Raw genomic sequence first — 16,581 nt, forward strand, 5'->3', positions numbered from 1 at the left:
TCACTGAGATGGTGGATTTCTCTCTTTGTATTCAGGTTAAAGAACTCAACCATTATTTGGAAGCTGAGAAGTCGTGTAGGACAGACTTAGAGATGTACGTGGCTGTTCTCAACACACAAAAATCAGTCCTGCAAGAAGATGCAGAGAAGTTGCGGAAAGAACTGCATGAAGGTACCTATCTAATAATAATAATCCTTTTCACTCTTTTACACTAAGGATGCAAAAACTGACCTAGCTGTTGCTTCTTTTCTATTTCTTATTTGAATTGGATTTAAAGAAATTTGTGGGGGGTGGAAGCAGTACTTGTAACCGTGAAAGCCCTTAAAATGTTTACAGAAGAGTTGAATGTGGAGCTCTTTTATGATGGAGGAAAACAACGGAGCCATTCATTCTCTCGAGAGATGCTATTGAATTTCTGCTAAGTCCTTATAGTATTGTAAACTTCCTTCTTATTAAAGTGATTTTACTGGTGTCTTTTATTTGTGTACGATTACAGGCATTATTTTCCTAATGTACTGATGTCGATTCTGAATGCCTGGTGGTGGAATGGAGGTGTAGCTGCGCATGTGTGCCAGTACAGTGCAGAATCACTGCAGAGGAATGAAAACACAACCTTCTGTTGAAATAAATAGGGACACAGAAGACAGTCTTTTGAAACCAGTACTAAAAATATAAACTATTAGAATTAATGAATGAAGTTGAGGCGTTAGTGTTCTAACTGGGAAATCTTCCTGTCAGTATTACATCCCTAATCATGAGCCAAGTTTGGGAATTAAGAAAATGTCATCTTTCATCCTAAATAGTTGTCGAACAAAGCCTGACTGTTTCTGATTAGAACAATAATTACTTTTATTTGTGAAAATGCTTCTCTTTGGAAAAGAGGTTAAAAAAAGTGTGGTTCAGAACGATTCTTTCTATTTTTGAATAGTCTGCCACCTCTTAGAGCAAGAGCGACAACAGCACAACCAGTTGAAACACACCTGGCAAAAGGCCAATGACCAGTTCTTGGAGTCTCAGCGTTTGCTGATGCGGGACATGCAGCGTATGGAAATCGTTCTGACCTCTGAGCAGCTCCGACAAGTTGAAGAACTGAAAAAAAAGGATCAGGTTACTTGCTGCCTTTTTTTTTTTTTTTTTTTTAATACTGTAAATTTAATGTGCTATAACAGATATGGAAATCATATGCTGGAGACAAGTTATTTAAGTGTGTTAATATTTCAAAAAATGATAGCTGACAGTTCTCATGGAAATTCTCTATTTCAATGACAGCTGACAGTTATAACCAAAACTCTTGATTTGTGCAAGTATTTTAATATTAATGTATGTAGTAAATTTAAAAGTAACGTTGCCAATATTGTTAAATGAAAAGGTTATACTATCCAGAAGGATAATCTTGGAGGAAGAAACAGTCCCCTGTGACTCAGAACAGCTGGGTTAAGGATATTAGGATTGCAAGATTTCCTTCTTTCTAGGTTTTTCCAATACAATACTTAGCTCAGGCATAAATTAAGAACTTCATTTTAAATTAGCTTATGCAAATGGTTATGTACATGCTTTATGAGTTAGTGTTCCATGATGTCTTTTCATTCTTTTTCTATATGCTATATTTCATAAGCACTTCGCATTTTCACATTTTGTTTTAGTGTTCATGATCGTATAATGGCCATTAGCGGGGCTGTACGTGACACAAGTATGTTATGAGGTTCTATACAATAGCCAGTGTAGCAGCTATTTTTGTTACTTATGCATTAATGCCTATAATAAGAATTTTGATCTAGGTAATATGTTCTTTGAATAAAACTATTCTACGAGATGAATTTGCCACTAAACTTGAAAAGTAAGTTCTCTTTTAAAGTCAGTTTGGGTGCCTTGTGAAATAAACATGAGATTTTTAACCAAAAGAATCCTGATGTGGTAAATACTGGGTTTTTAACCAAAATAATCTTTTCCAGTGCCCTCTTTGTAGCTTCGTTTATCACAAAAGCTGATGTCATGGCTACTACAGCAAAACCGAATCCTGCTTATGTGTTCCCTATTGACCACTGATTTCTAGGAAGAAGACGATCAGCAAAGGCTTAGCAAGAGAAAGGAGCAGAAGCAAAAGGATTCAGATGATGAAACGAAAGCTTCTTGTTCCCTAGCCCATGAGGAAACCCTTGCCCAGCTCTCTAACGAAGAGGTAAAACAATTGGATAGTTCAAAGCAACTTCAAACACTCGCGCATTCCTCAGGGTGTTGATTACAAATTCAAATGCAAACTTTATTCTCTGTAGCTTATTATTCTTATTAAGCAATGAAAAATCTTTGGAGTTGCACTTAAATATATACATTCTAATAAAGATTGGAAGACAACACTTTAAAATTCTCTGAGAGGTGGTGTTAAAAACTGTAATTTATCTTTCTGGATATTAAGTGCTGTTAAGTTCTCTTGGGATATATAACCACATTCTAACACACCTGAATGTTCAGAATTAAACCTATTATATCTCAACATCCAGCAAGTGTATTGAATTCTGCACTAAACTTACGTTGTTTACACAAGTCTGCGATCATCGATTGTGAAGTCAGCCAGTTGTTTAGTGTGTGCAATTGCTATGATGTGTGTATCTGTTTGTATTAAGCTACATCCAGCTGTGTGAGCCGAGGTCTTTGGGCACATCTGTTCAGCCACCAAAAATAAGTTTGTTTGTTTGTTTGTTTTAGCCAAGCCAGTAGCTGGAGCTCAGCACTAAGTTTTTGGTTTTTAAGGCTGCTCGAGCTATATTAATAAATCCATTATAACAGCCAGAAAAAGTTAATATTTCAGAAATTTTAAAAATTGTTAAATTGTTTTCAGTGTTATTTTCTTTACATGTCTAATGGCAAAGCAGAATTACATAATATATTGGAAGGTATTTTGAAAGCAATCATATGCTTTTTAAATAAAGCATTACTTCTCTCTTTTCAGTGCTACAATTAAATAAAAATAGATCAAGAGACTTAATGTGCCTTATATACATCAGAGGACAGTCAGTGTGGCTTTTGGTATTGGCATTCCCCAGCATGCCTTTCTGTTTAAGCCCAGCCTTTTCCCTTTCATTTTATTTTATGTACAAATAATCATTTAAAGAAAATATTTATTTCTCTTACAATATTTTGTCAGACACTCAAAGCAGAAGAAAGAAATAGAAGAATAATATTCACTTGTCAGTGTAGACCAGATTCTGTTTATTTTTATGTTAAAGTTTTTTGTTTTAGGAAAGACTTCTGAATTTACTTGTGGGAGGTGAAGTGTTGCATTCTGTTGTGCAGATTATAGTTCTAGAAGTGATATGGCAAGTATATCTCTTTGGTGGAAGAAGCAGCTTGTTTCAAATATTGGAAGATGTAAGGTGACTGTGTCCTTGCTTGTCTGGCAGGAAGACATTCTTACAAAAGCACTCTATTAACAGAACACTTTTATTGTCCTTTTTGTTTTGTTTTGATGTTGGTTTTTTGGGGGTTTGGGGTTTTTTGTTTGTTTTTTTCATTCTAGCTGGTACATACCAGTTCTCTATCCTTTTCTCTGCCATCTTAGGTTTAGGGATCAGCTGTTCTTGCCAAAGCCGATTTAAATTTGCTTTCACCATGTCTGATAATTAGTGCCCAGCATTTTTCTTGTACCATGCTTCTAGAATGGACTATATAACTTTTTCTTGCTTGTTTTTCAATTCCAGGTGCAGGTAAATAGCACCCATGGCTCAGTCCATTCACTGGATGCAGACTTGCTTCTTTCTTCTGGCGAATCTTTCAATAAATCCGAGAATGATATGTTCAAAGATGGACTACGGAGAGCACAGTCAACAGACAGTCTGGGGACATCTGGATCTTTACAGTCCAAAGCTTTAGGATACAACAACAAAGCAAAATCTGCTGGGAACCTGGATGAGTCAGATTTTGGACCACTCGTTGGAGCAGATTCAGTGTCTGAGAATTTTGATACAGCTTCCCTTGGGTCTCTGCAAATGCCAAGTGGGTTCATGTTAACCAAAGATCAGGAAAAAGCAATCAAAGCAATGACACCAGAGCAAGAAGAGACTGCGTCACTTCTTTCCAGTGTTACACAAGGAGTAGAAAGCGCTTATGTATCTCCTAGCGGTTACCGCTTAGTTAGCGAGACAGAGTGGAACCTGCTGCAGAAGGAGGTGCGTACCCAGTTCCTGCATCTGCGACAGGCTGCGGGGCTCTTCTACGTGAAAGTTCTTCCTAATTTGGGTCTTTTCCAACCAAAATGATCCTATGATTGCATGGTAATTTGCTTTACAAGGAGTCAGGTGCAGAAGGAAATACATAGCATCATATGTAGCTCTTCACTTTTCACTCTTGGAACACTTCTGTAGGTAAAGCACATCTGATGTAAACCCTGTTGGCTGAGTCTGTTCGTGGGAAACTCAGCTTTCCTAAATACAGAATATTTTTGCAATTGGGGGATGGCCTGGCAGAGGTAGCTGTTGATCTTGTAAATATGTGAGAAGGTGAAAAAAGTTGGGAGAACTCAGAAGGGGAAAATAGGAGGCTAAGGAAAGGACATTATAGTGCAACTGGGGTGACTAGGAAAGCACAAGGATTAACAGAGGGAGCAGAGCTAACAATGCTGGTTTGTACGGCAGGGCGTTTTACGGAGGATTGTGCATGGAGTGCAATTTAGAAATGAGTAGCCAAGATACGCGTAACAGACAAAGCTACCACAAAGGAAGCTTCAGAAAATTGTTGGGGACTTGCATCATCAGAAACCAATTTCTGAGAGCGACAGACTGCAGATTAAACTTAACACTGTGCCAGTTTCAGAACGGGTGACCAAGGAAATTGTTGCTTCTGGGTGTTCTGCCTGTCAGTTTTTCAGCAGTGTTCTGTGATGCCAGTTGACAGCTTGCATTTAGTTTATTGCTAAAAAGAAGAATATTGTGGGGCTCCTGTGGTTATTCTTTCAGAAGAAGAGAGGCCAAGGAGCAACACTTTAGGGGCAAGAAAGGCGGGGAGGAGAGAAGATAATCCATAGTGGGTAAAAAGGAAGACAACATGGGGGTAAAAAAAAAAAAACCCAACGTAAGAATGCAGTGGAAGAGAAGAGGCCAGGCAAAAGACAGATAAGATGAACTAGCAATATTTTATTTCCTCAACTTGTTGGAATTCAACTTACCTGCAAATCATGACTTAGGAAGTCTCTTCAAACCTATTATAAAGTTTTTTTGGTGTGTTTTTTTTTTTTTGTGTTGCTACTAATTTGTAATATCTGGAGAAACTACAGTGTCATGATCTCAGAGCTGAGTTAAATCCTCTACTCTTGAGTATTTCCTTGCCCCGTTGACATTTTGATGACATTTTACTTCCACCCATTCTTAGAATTCGGAACAGAAATGCGCTGCTTCCCACACATTTCTGGAGGCAGGAGGACAGGCAGGGTATGGGAATGCCACTGTCTGTGGGTGGGACATGGAGCAGAAAATACAAATAAAGTTTCAGCTCAAACCTGATTTACAGCTGGAGCTTTGGTAAAACTTCCATTTGTTCCCTTGGCCAAAACCATTACAATGTCAAACTGGTAGCTGGTTTACTCTTTGTTTCCCTGCTGCACACCCCAACCCCTTTTTTTTTTTTTTTTTTTTTCCCCTCCTGTTTGGTGTCTTTTTCCCAAAAACAAAACAAAACAACACTGTAGTATTGTGTTTATAATTTGATTTGTAATACAAAATAATTGCACTAAAAAATGCTATGGCCCGTTAAAAGCTTTTCTCGGAGATGTCTGTTTCTGTACAGGCAATTAAGTAACATATTTCAGAAGGACACACTGAATGACTTGATGAAGTCTTGCATGTCATGGCTTATTGCTTTTGTGCTAGTAGTGGGACTCGTGCAAGGAAAAGCTGACCTGCTGCAGCCGATTTACATTATCTGTTACTTTTAGAGCAACTTAATCTCACTGTTACATGATTCTGCCACTGTGTTTTATCTGTAATATTTTGTGATCACACAACACACCCGAGAGTATGCAGTATGCATTCCTTGAAGAATTTTATGGCCTTTATGGCAGGTGAATAACTCTTGTGTTCTCCAGGTGCAGAACGCAGGGAACAAGCTGGGGAGACGCTGTGATATGTGCTCAAATTACGAGAAGCAGTTGCAAGGGATCCAGATTCAGGAGGCTGAGACAAGAGACCAGGTAGGACTTCTCTTCTAGCTTTAGCAAGATTTTTGCAGCTATTCAAACAATCTGCTGGTTTATTCATTGGGTTTAATTTAAGAACATCAGCATACTTAAAATCTGGATAACTTGTGACATTTTATTGCCATAGCCTGATTTGTCATTGTTATGTGGTCTTGAGCACTGCGTGTACCTATTTCTTAAGGATTCACCATTGGAAACCACTTTATCCGGTGCTATACGACCACGCAGTAAAGGCATGGTTCTATAAAAAGTGTTGTGCTCATGCTGAAGTCAGTATCTTTCATAATTTATATTCTAAAATGCTTTTCATGCATCAAATTCTATTATCTTTGATACTGCAAGAATTGTTAACAGCAAAGGAAAAATCAGATGACCTCATTCAAACAGCGTAAAGTGACTGTAAAGTATTGGAGAATGTTTGTTTCCTGCCATATACTGAATAATTTGCAGATGGTATGGAAGACATGAGTCGCATTCTGCTTTGAAATAAGTGACTGAAGTCATTATGTGGCCGTGGTCCAGTGCGGTTTGATGTCCCGTGTTTTCTTAGAGCTGTATCTGTGATGCAGGATATTTCAGAAGAACAAAAAAGGAACTTCTGGGTTGCATAGGGTCTTGAGGGATTTTATTTTGTGATTTGGAGGTGCAATGGGGTGGGTTATATTTATGTTCAGGAAATAAATGCTCCCCCAAAAAGTGGAAAATTAAATTATTTTGTTGTTACAACACAGGTGAAAAAGCTGCAGGTGATGCTGAGGCAGGCTAATGACCAACTGGAAAAGACAATGAAAGATAAACAGGAATTGGAGGATTACATGAAACAAAGTGCTGAAGACTCCTCTAATCAGGTACAAGCATTTTTGTAACCAGGATGGTAGGAATCATGAAATGTTTTTCAAAAGTATGTAACAAGAACTTCTGGTAGATATGGATGGACTACCTGCTGTAGAGGCAACAAAAATGAGAATTTCTGGGGTTAGTTACGCTCCACCTGCGTCTGCTGCGGTTTCTAGAGAAGTCTGACACGTCTCTAATCGTGTTATCCAATTTCGGCCCTAAAGTTTCATCTCTAATCTTGAAATCTGTTACGGGGTGATAATTGGAATTTGAGTAGCAATGGAGTTTTGAAGTGACCTGTGTGTGAAGTCACCCGCATGTGCAGAAGTAGCCTTGTGTTCCCAGTCACTGTCCTCACCAGTACAAGAGTGCTGTTAATCATACCACTTGCTCTCATCACTCAGCACTTGACACCCAGTTAATGGGCTTGTGACAAAGAGATACGGTTAATGAGTGGCCGAGCAGACAGTAACAGAAGTTGGTCCAAAATGTTCACTAGACTTCTTTAAAATTCTGCTGAAAAGATTTTTTTTTTTTTTTTTGGTCTGAGATATGTATGTAACTCTCTTGGAAAAATGGAGCCAAATAGGATGTGTGGTGGTCATAGACATTAAAAAAAAATCATCATCTTTGGCTTGTTAAATATTGCAATATTATGTAAATGCTGTGTACAAGACATTGCATTTACTTCACTTGAGCTGGAAGACTTTCTCCTTTCCATCCTACCCTGGTTTTTTTTCTTACTGAAGGAACAGCAGAGTCTGTCTTAGATGACAGGAATAAACTTATACATTCTTTCTTTTGGCTGTACCAGGGCATTCTTAAGTAATGCTCAGTTTTACTGTTAAGCATATGTTGTTGTAGAATAACTTAGTTGTAAAGTTTTTGAAGATCTATGCTTTCAGAGAAAGGTACAAAAAATCGCCTTAAAGAAAATGCTGAAAACTTAGATAGAAGCTCTGCAATTTCCCTTCAGTGTTTCTGAACTGTCTTACATTCACGTTTGATTAGAATTATCTGGTTTTTTGTTGATTAGAGTTTGGTAAATAGGATCTATTATTGGTATAGAAGCACAGCATCTCTTCTTCCTGACTTGAGTTGCATTACGGCCTTAATGAGTAAGGAATTAACAAAATAAACTTTAGTGGATTAGTTTGAAATTTCAAAGTATGTGTTAGCAATGATAACAGGGAAGAGAACTTCAGTGGTTATTTCTTCATTGAAATCTGTTTCATGCTTTATGTTTTTTCTTTTTTTAAAGATCTCTTTGCTTATGGCTAAATGTCAAAAGTCGGAGAACTTCCTCAGCGAACTGCAGCAGGCGTTTTCGCAAGCAAAGAGGAGCGTCCAGGAGCAAATGGTAAGATGGCTTAAGCCCAGAGATGGCTTGGCCAGCACTGTCTGGCCTTTGGAGCTCAGTGTGTTTGTCAAAGGCTTCGTCTTGCTGCCCAGCCAAGCTTGGCTGGAGAGAGCTGTGCGTCTTGACACGTAAAGTTACTGACCAGACGAGCTCTGAGAGCAAGTGCTGGACCTGTAACAGTTTGTGGGGACATTCTGACATACTTTCTGTGTGTATGCATGTTCATTAATATGGCAATCACTAGTCAACCTTTTTCCCCTTTATTCATTAGGTACATTTAGTGACCTATTTAGGATCTTATTTCACCTCAGATCTAAGACAGATTTTTCTCAAGACCATCAGTAGTGAATATTTTCTTGAATTTTAGAGTTGAATGCTCCATGTTTTTACAGGTCAAACTTAAAATATCAGCCCTAACACCCAGGAAGAGATATATATGGGAACTTACTTTTCTAAACTATTTTGAGCATCCTATAGGAATTAAGCCAGAGAACAGGAATAGGATCTCATTTTCTAGGGCAAAACAAAGTCTTAACTTCTTAGAGCAATTCATTCTCTTCTATATTAGAATCAAGGTTTTTCTTTTTTCCCCCCCTTGCACAGCATTGTGGGCACAAAGAGCATTAATTCTCATGAGTCCCAGTGTTGCATTTCTAGGGTCTGGGATTGTCAGTAGGACATTGCTTGTGGAAATGTTCTGTTTGATGTTCTGCATGAGAGCGCGCCTAATGGAGATGCAGGAGATTCTGAAAGTGTATTGACCTGAATATGCCTCTTGCGCTGTCCACCTATAATACAAAGGGCAGCTTCTCTCAGAGCTCAAGTCCATGTTTCCCTATACTGAAGCAATTGTTCCTCTCAGAAAAGTTCACTGGATTTTTTTTCTTCTGTAATGCAAGCAAAACTGTTTCCTTAATCTTTCTTCTTCACAAGGAATCAGCTGTTTGATGTTTTCCTCAAAAGACAGTGGGAGGCAGATCCCTCGCATTGAAAGTTTCAGGATGAATGTTTAAGATTTTTGAATAACCCAATCTTACAGCTGAGTTGTTAGGTGATTTGAATAAACATCACTGCCAGTTCCCAAAACCACATGTGATTTCCCCATCCTTGAGCACAGCCAGCTAATGCATAAATACAGAAGAAAACTGGGAGACTTAATGCTGTATTTATCACTTGCTTCCTCCTGTCTGCCTATACAGTTAGGGCTGATCTTGCCTTTCTTGCTGGTGCATAGGCCAGGCAAGAGAGAACTGATGGTGCTGATCCACACAATCATTTTGTTTTCCTTCTTTACAAAGAATATCAATTCTCTCTTTTGAAAGCAATGATAGTAAATGGGGCATAAAGAGATGTGAGCATGACCCTAAGTGACAATTTATGCTTTTCTTTACATTGAAGGCTGTCCTGACACAGTCAAGGGAGCAGGTTTCAGAAGAGCTGGTGAGACTGCAAAAAGATAATGAAAGTCTTCAAGGCAAACATAGCTTGCATGTGTCTTTACAGCAAGCTGAAGATTTCATTCTACCAGAAGCAGCAGAGGTAAAACGTTTTTTAAATCGTTAACACAAATAATGCACATGACTAGATCTCGCTGGAAAAATCTTCTTTATCAAAAAGCTGCTGACTCAAATAGCACAATGGACAATAATCTGGATTTTAATCCTGTTAAATCTGTGACGTACAAAATTAGCACTGTGATCCCACTGGGCCATCAGCGTGCTTCAGGGTGTAGCTAGATGACAATAAAATGAGTTAACTGTGGCCTGACAGCTACTCTGTTGTCAGTAGAGCGTGATTTTATCCCAGTTGAGCTAGTTTAAGCTGTATTTTGCAACTCAGCACACAAGTGTTCAGTCACCACAGGTTGATGTAGGTATCGAGTCAAGAAATTAAACAAAGTCAATCACTTCAGTCTCTGTCCAGGCATTAAGACCCATAATAATCCTGAGCCTTGAATAATGATAAGCCTTGTCATCCTTTTCATGGCCGCTCTCTTACACTCAAGCACATCAAGCTTAAAAGATCATTGGGGGTGAAGGGTAGGGGGAGAGGGTCATAAATCTATGGAGACGTGAATCTTTACACATTCTTAATTTGCTGTGGCCAAGCAAACTGTTTGCGATTTTAATACCTTGCTGGATGCAAGATCTGGTACGGCGGGACAAGCCTCAGGGTAGTATAACTTTCTTCAGCTTGTGTGATGATAAATATAGTACTGTGTATATCTGAAGATCATAATACAAATCTTTGCTAATCGTTGATTCAGGAGCTCCGTGAGCTGATTTTAAAATATCGTGAAGACATAATTAGTGTGCGGACAGCAGCAGATCACCTGGAGGAGAAACTCAAGGCAGAGATTTTATTCTTAAAAGAACAGATTCAAGCTGAACAATATTTGAAAGAAAATATAGAAGAAACTCTACAGCTGGAAATAGAGAATTGCAAAGAGGAAATAGGTGAGCAGGGGTAAAACAGTCTCAAAATAGGAGTACTAGAATTTCGAAACAGAAATTAAGACTTGATTTTGTGATAAGTAGTCTTATCTGAATTTAAAAAACTGTTTTTGATGGCAGATACACCAAAGCTGTGCAACTGAAAGCAAAAGTACAATAATTTATTTACCTTTGAGGTACCTTTGACATAGCACATGCTTAATTCTCTTTTAAATAGTAATAGAAGTAAACAGGGTCTGTCCAGTTTCCTGTGCTTTGCTTTAAATTAAGTTTTAATATTCTTGTTTTCCAGCTTCCATTTCCAGTTTAAAAGCTGAACTGGAAAGAATAAAAGCAGAAAAGGAGCAGGTAAGGAGCCCTTTCACCGCAGGTTTTTTTTTTTAAACAGAAGAGGATTCTTTTTTTTCTGTTAGTTGTATCAGTGACACTGGGTGTCTTTCGCATCAACCTCTTCTCCTCAGAGAAAATGAACTTTTTTTTTTGCCATCTGCTTTTGAGGTGCCAGTAACACCTTAGGTATATTTTTGTATGATGCTTAGTATGCGAATGTTGGGAGAGAAAGAGAGCTGAACGAAGGAGAGAATTCTGAAACATGTCACATTATTGTTCCTTCATCTGAGCCTGCTTGTGTGCTGCTGGAGGGCTGGCTTACTTGTGCAGCTCACCTTGCATGGAACCATAGAACAGTTTGGGTCAAAGGGACCTTCCCAGCTCCCCCAGTGCCCCCCCTGCCATGAGCACGGACATCTGCACCAGCTCAGGTTGCTCAGAGCCCCGTCCAGCCTGGCCTGGGATGTCTCCAGGGATGGTTCATCCACCACCTCTCTGGCCAACCTGGGCCAGGCTCTCACCACCGTCAGGGCCAACAACTTCTTCCTCATGTCCAGCCTGAGTCTCCCCTCTTCTAGTTTAAAACCCTTGAGCTCAGGCGTCAAACTGTGCGGGACAGAACAGCTGTGTTGGTGCCAGTGTGGGACTGGGACGTGTTCATACTGTTCCTTAAAAGGTGTTTTGCCTGTTTATTAATCTGTAACCTAAATATTGGGTTAACTAATGCCTAACTAATATTAGGCTGCCTGGTAATAACCAAAATGTCATGTTTGGGCATTTCTCTCCAGCTCCAAGAAATAAATGGAGAGAAAGAGATGTTCCTTAGGTGTTTTCTGTGTCCCTAGGAGAGATGATGAAGGTGTATTTGAGTCCCGGGAAGGACACGTAGGCTGTACTTCCTGTATGGAGGGACTGTGAGAACCGAAATATTGGGAGTTTTAGTTAATACTTTTTTTTATTATTATAATATAGTTGGAAGGTTCTTCACAGGAAAACCTGCAGCGGCTGGAGAGTCTGCAGGAAACAAAAAACACTCTAGAAGAACAGCTGAAGAAGGAAACGGCAGCCAAGGTAGCTCTGATGTCTGGACATGGAGTACATAGAGACGTTTTACGATGATCACACTGTGGTCAGGGGATGTATCACTGCGTGACAGTGGAAAAGGAAGATTTTCAACGTTGATAAGATTCTGTCAGTGAAACAGTGTCCATGGGATGCAGTTTAAATCCTTATCCCGGTCACTTTGCACTTGGATTTGTAAAGCAATGGATCTGAAATGCTGCTGTCATATCTCTTTTGGATTGTCCTCCCATGCAACTCCCTGCAATACCATTTCTGTATATAGAAAGCGTCCTGACTAACCAAGCCCTGGTTTGAATGCTTTGATACTTTTGAATAAATACTGTTTTGTTGTTGCTGTAGGAAGGAGCCCCACTTTGGCAGGCAGATGAATTAATTGGGATCTGATTTTTCACTCTATTTTTTTTTTCCCTTCCACAACAATGTAGTTTTATTGTCACCAGCAGATCACTGCCCTTCATCTATGGCTGTGTCCCATTACAATTCAGAAATCTGCTTTTTTAATTTTAAGATCCTTGGACATAGCGCTGTTAAAAGTCATGGGGCTTTTTTATGTTTAACCAGCTGAATCATGAGAATGTTTGTTTGATGTGCATTAGACCCCGATTCTGCAGTTAGGAAAATTAAGGTATAGACAGAGTGATTAATTTCTTGCCAGGACTCAGGGAATAACCACACTTCTTTGCTCTAGTATCAGGCTTTAATTGGTTTATACAAACTTCTCTTTTTTTATTCAGTTTCACCATAGCATAAAGAATCTCTTTCTCTTCAGGCAAACCTCGAACAGCTGGTATTTGAAGAGAAGAACAAAGCTCAACGGTTGCAGACTGAATTAGATGTCAGTGAGCAAGTGCAGAGAGACTTTGTAAAGCTTTCTCAGACACTTCAGGTAAGAGAAGGGCAATCAGTTTGGAAGGTGCTACTTTTGTTCCTTTGCTTCTCTAGAGCTGTATAAAATAAGAAGTAGCAGTTGCAACTTTTCTTATGGTGGTATTTATGAACTATTTTTGCGGTCATTCGTATAATAAACTGATGAAGTATAATATTAGTATTAAACCTATTGGGGATTTTATTCCGATGATTTGATTCCAGCCAATTCTCAGCAGCGAAGATACACAATTATTGTGCTAACAGGAATGTAGGTGGAGAGATGATGATGAGAGTGGTGATGAGGGCTTGCTGGAGTTCCCCAGAAAGCGGCTTTTTATTCTAAAACCACAACCACCTTACGTCTTCTTTCTCCCATTCTTGGTTCTAAATGAAGCTCATGCTCCGTCACACCTTGCGTTCTTTAGCCAGTGGTAATTCGTTATCTCTTGGGAACGTGGTCTCTCGGTTCTGGGCTCGCAGCAGCTCATCGTGTCTGTCGGTTTCCCGCAGGTGCAGCTGGAGCGGATCCGGCAGGCGGATTCCCTGGAGAGAATCCGTGCGATCCTGAACGACACAAAACTGACGGACATTAATCAGCTCCCTGAAACATGACACCCTGACGAGCGGGCTCCGAGGCTGCATTTGGGGTTTTTAACTCATCTTTGTAGCAACATTAATTATTATTTAACTCTAACCAAAAGAGCAGAAGACAACAGAGAGGAGCAATGACTAAGTTTTGTTTCTAGAGGGGGAAAAAGGTTTCGTACTGGGCAGGAAGAGAGCACAAGGGTGACTTGCAGTGTAGGAAGGAGAACTTTCTAATGGAAACACTAATGAGTGCGGTGTTTCGTGTTCCACCGAGTGGGATCAGTCCTTACATTCTGAAAAACTTCCCCTCTTTCAGCCGACTTCGTAACCTAATACAGAGTTTTGGAACATTTACCCCCCGTCTTTCCCTCTTTCCTGTCCCCCCACTACTGTGATCAAAGTAGCTGCTGGAAACCGTATTGTCCCTCCAAAACCTTGAAGAGCAAAGTGGTTGAAGTTTTTCTGTTTGAATAGTCAGTAACAGTATTCAGCTAGCAGAGAGAATGAGGTGTAGAGTATGCTGTATGAATATTTTATATTAAAATATGACTTTATTAGCAGGACACTGGATATTGATCTTTTTTCGTAACTCAGTACTTTTTTCCTTTGTTGTTGTTGTTGTTTTGCCATTGACTTTGTGTTGAAGAACCTGAATGCTGCTGCAGTGTGGTGGACCTGAGTGAGCTGGGTGTCTCCTGAACAGATAAAAGCTCATCCAAAAAAAACCCGAAAAATGTACTGAGAATTTAGCTCCTTCAAGTTTTTCCGTTGGATTCTGATACTTAAAGAAAAGCACAAGAAATGCACTGTTTTGTAGTCTCTTTTCACAAATGGAATTTAGAATATGGAACTGCAACTGGTTCTTTCTCATCTCTAAAGCTGAGCAGTACCTGTAATCCCTTCTCCGTGTTAAAAACAAAGAAAAAAGCTGGTATAAATCCTATGCATTGCCCGAGTGTGGGGTTTTTGCAGGTCTGCTGTGCTCCGGTGGCTGACATCGGGTGTAAAGCTGGTGTAAAGCTGGTGTAAAGCTGCCAGCTTTCCCTGGCCGGCGCCAAGGGAAGGCGCAGGATGAAGCGGTGAGCGTGACCCACGTGTTGCAGGTCTGGATGGCGCACAGAGCAGCGGCTGCACCCCGACACACAGCACGGACGCGCCGGAGCTGCACGGGTCTGCTGGTTGGCGTGCGAGAGGTACCGTGCAGTTCTTTCTGCAAAGTACGGCATCATGGTATCGCTCCGTGTTGACTCCTGCACTGCCCCTGGTTCTATAACCATCTGTTTAAATTACACTCTGTAACACGACAGCGGAGGTGAGAAATTCTTGTGATCAATTAGTTGTAGGTTTGGGTTTCTCGTTCTATAAATGTATGGCGCTAACATGACCATTCTTCCTCCTTTTTTCTCCTTTTGTTGGCGTTCCCTACACATGGTTGGATAGCGGTGGTTTCACCTACGGCCGCAGGTGTTGATAATTCTGGTGGTGCAAACTGACATTTTGAACTGGCCCCTACTTACAACTCCATTAAAAGAAAGGAGGCTGAAGGAGCAGATCACTACTGCCCAAAATTTATAACTTAGACTTTCCTCCTTTGCTCATTGTTGTTTTCTTTATATACTTGACCATAGATCTGAAGGTGATGAAGAAAACTAAAAGTGACAGAAAATGCTCCAAACCGTAATGCACATGACTATATTTTAAGTGCTTCAATCTTATTTTTAGCAGTGTATATCGTGCTTCTAACAGTGGTTTTGAAGAGGAATGCCTTAAAAACAGCCAAAAAGAAGCATACAAACTCAATCCCTTGTCACTCATTGCAGGAATTAAAGCATTTTATTCACCCTAGCAATTAATTCCTTTCGTAATCCTGACACCCAAAGCCATTTTCCCTACCTTAGTAATGACTAGACTAGGAGATGGCAGAGTTGTCATCTTAAGATGATACTTAATTTCACATACAAGTGAAACTGAAATGTGGCTTAGGTTCTTTATTAATTAACTATTACCAGATTTTGTGTGCTGTTGTGTTGTTTTTTTTTTTAATCTTTCTCACCATTTGCTGAACTATGAGGTGACGGCAGCTGCCCCCTGATGCATAAATCAAATATTGGATGTTTTGTGATGTTTTGCATTCACTTTTCCAGGGATTAGGGTCCGATTCTGTTGAGTAAACTTTGGAGACAAAAAAAATATAGGCCTTTATTAGGAGCTGGAGAATGAAAAGCTTTTTCCTGTGTTTTCTTCCTTCCCAAAAACTGACTTTACCTGGTTACTGGTACTTCACCTGTGCAGCGGTGATGAAGGAAGCCTGGTGTTGTGCGGCAAAACGACAGCAAATCCTGTACATCCCTTCAGCCAGCTGAACACGGGAGGAAATGCACCTGAAGGCCCGCGCAGAAAAATAATTTGTGGTTGAGTTTCTGGGCTGTCCCCCTAGTTTGAGCAAGCAGGAGGCTCTTGGCCTTTCAGCGTCCCTTGCTGGCCATGTGTTGGTGCCCGTCCCCAGCAGCCCTGCCCTCCTGTCCGCTCGGAACAGCTGGAACCGACTGTTGTAGCGTTTCAAATAGTTCAGGGCTGGCGTGGCTTTTCCTTAGTGTATTTTTTACAAATTGTTGATGTGACGAGTGGGCTGGCGGTTTGTGGGCTCCCGCAGAGTTGCTGAATGCGGTTTTGTGTGCGTGTGAGCGCTGGCGCATCGCTCTGGCTGGAGGAAGCTCCAGGCACGGAGGCGGCTGAGCCGAGACCTGGTGTCGGCCGCCGGCTCCTGGCTTTTACACCAGCACCCAAGAAACTCGCTTTTGGTGCGGAGAGGAAGGGTGTAGTTACCGTGTGGTTCTTTTCCCTTTTTACCACCTTATTTCCATCATGCACCCCAACAC

General features: G+C 40.3%; 1 protein-coding gene across 1 annotated transcript in view; it reads left to right on the forward strand.

The window, feature by feature from the left end:
- Window positions 1-14,814, forward strand: part of RABEP1 (rabaptin, RAB GTPase binding effector protein 1) — a 41,374-nt gene extending 26,560 nt beyond the window's left edge. The window contains exons 6-18 of the mRNA XM_065647405.1: window positions 36-171; window positions 929-1,107; window positions 2,054-2,179; window positions 3,696-4,163; window positions 6,074-6,178; window positions 6,916-7,032; window positions 8,283-8,381; window positions 9,780-9,920; window positions 10,648-10,837; window positions 11,127-11,182; window positions 12,137-12,235; window positions 13,017-13,133; window positions 13,625-14,814. Of these exons, the coding sequence (XP_065503477.1) occupies window positions 36-171; window positions 929-1,107; window positions 2,054-2,179; window positions 3,696-4,163; window positions 6,074-6,178; window positions 6,916-7,032; window positions 8,283-8,381; window positions 9,780-9,920; window positions 10,648-10,837; window positions 11,127-11,182; window positions 12,137-12,235; window positions 13,017-13,133; window positions 13,625-13,726 (1,935 nt within the window). The 3' untranslated portion in view covers window positions 13,727-14,814. The remainder of the gene's footprint in view (window positions 1-35; window positions 172-928; window positions 1,108-2,053; window positions 2,180-3,695; window positions 4,164-6,073; window positions 6,179-6,915; window positions 7,033-8,282; window positions 8,382-9,779; window positions 9,921-10,647; window positions 10,838-11,126; window positions 11,183-12,136; window positions 12,236-13,016; window positions 13,134-13,624) is intronic.
- Window positions 14,815-16,581: the final 1,767 nt, after the last annotated feature.

Source organism: Caloenas nicobarica, chromosome 17, assembly GCF_036013445.1.
Source record: "Caloenas nicobarica isolate bCalNic1 chromosome 17, bCalNic1.hap1, whole genome shotgun sequence".
Taxonomy (NCBI): domain Eukaryota; kingdom Metazoa; phylum Chordata; class Aves; order Columbiformes; family Columbidae; genus Caloenas; species Caloenas nicobarica.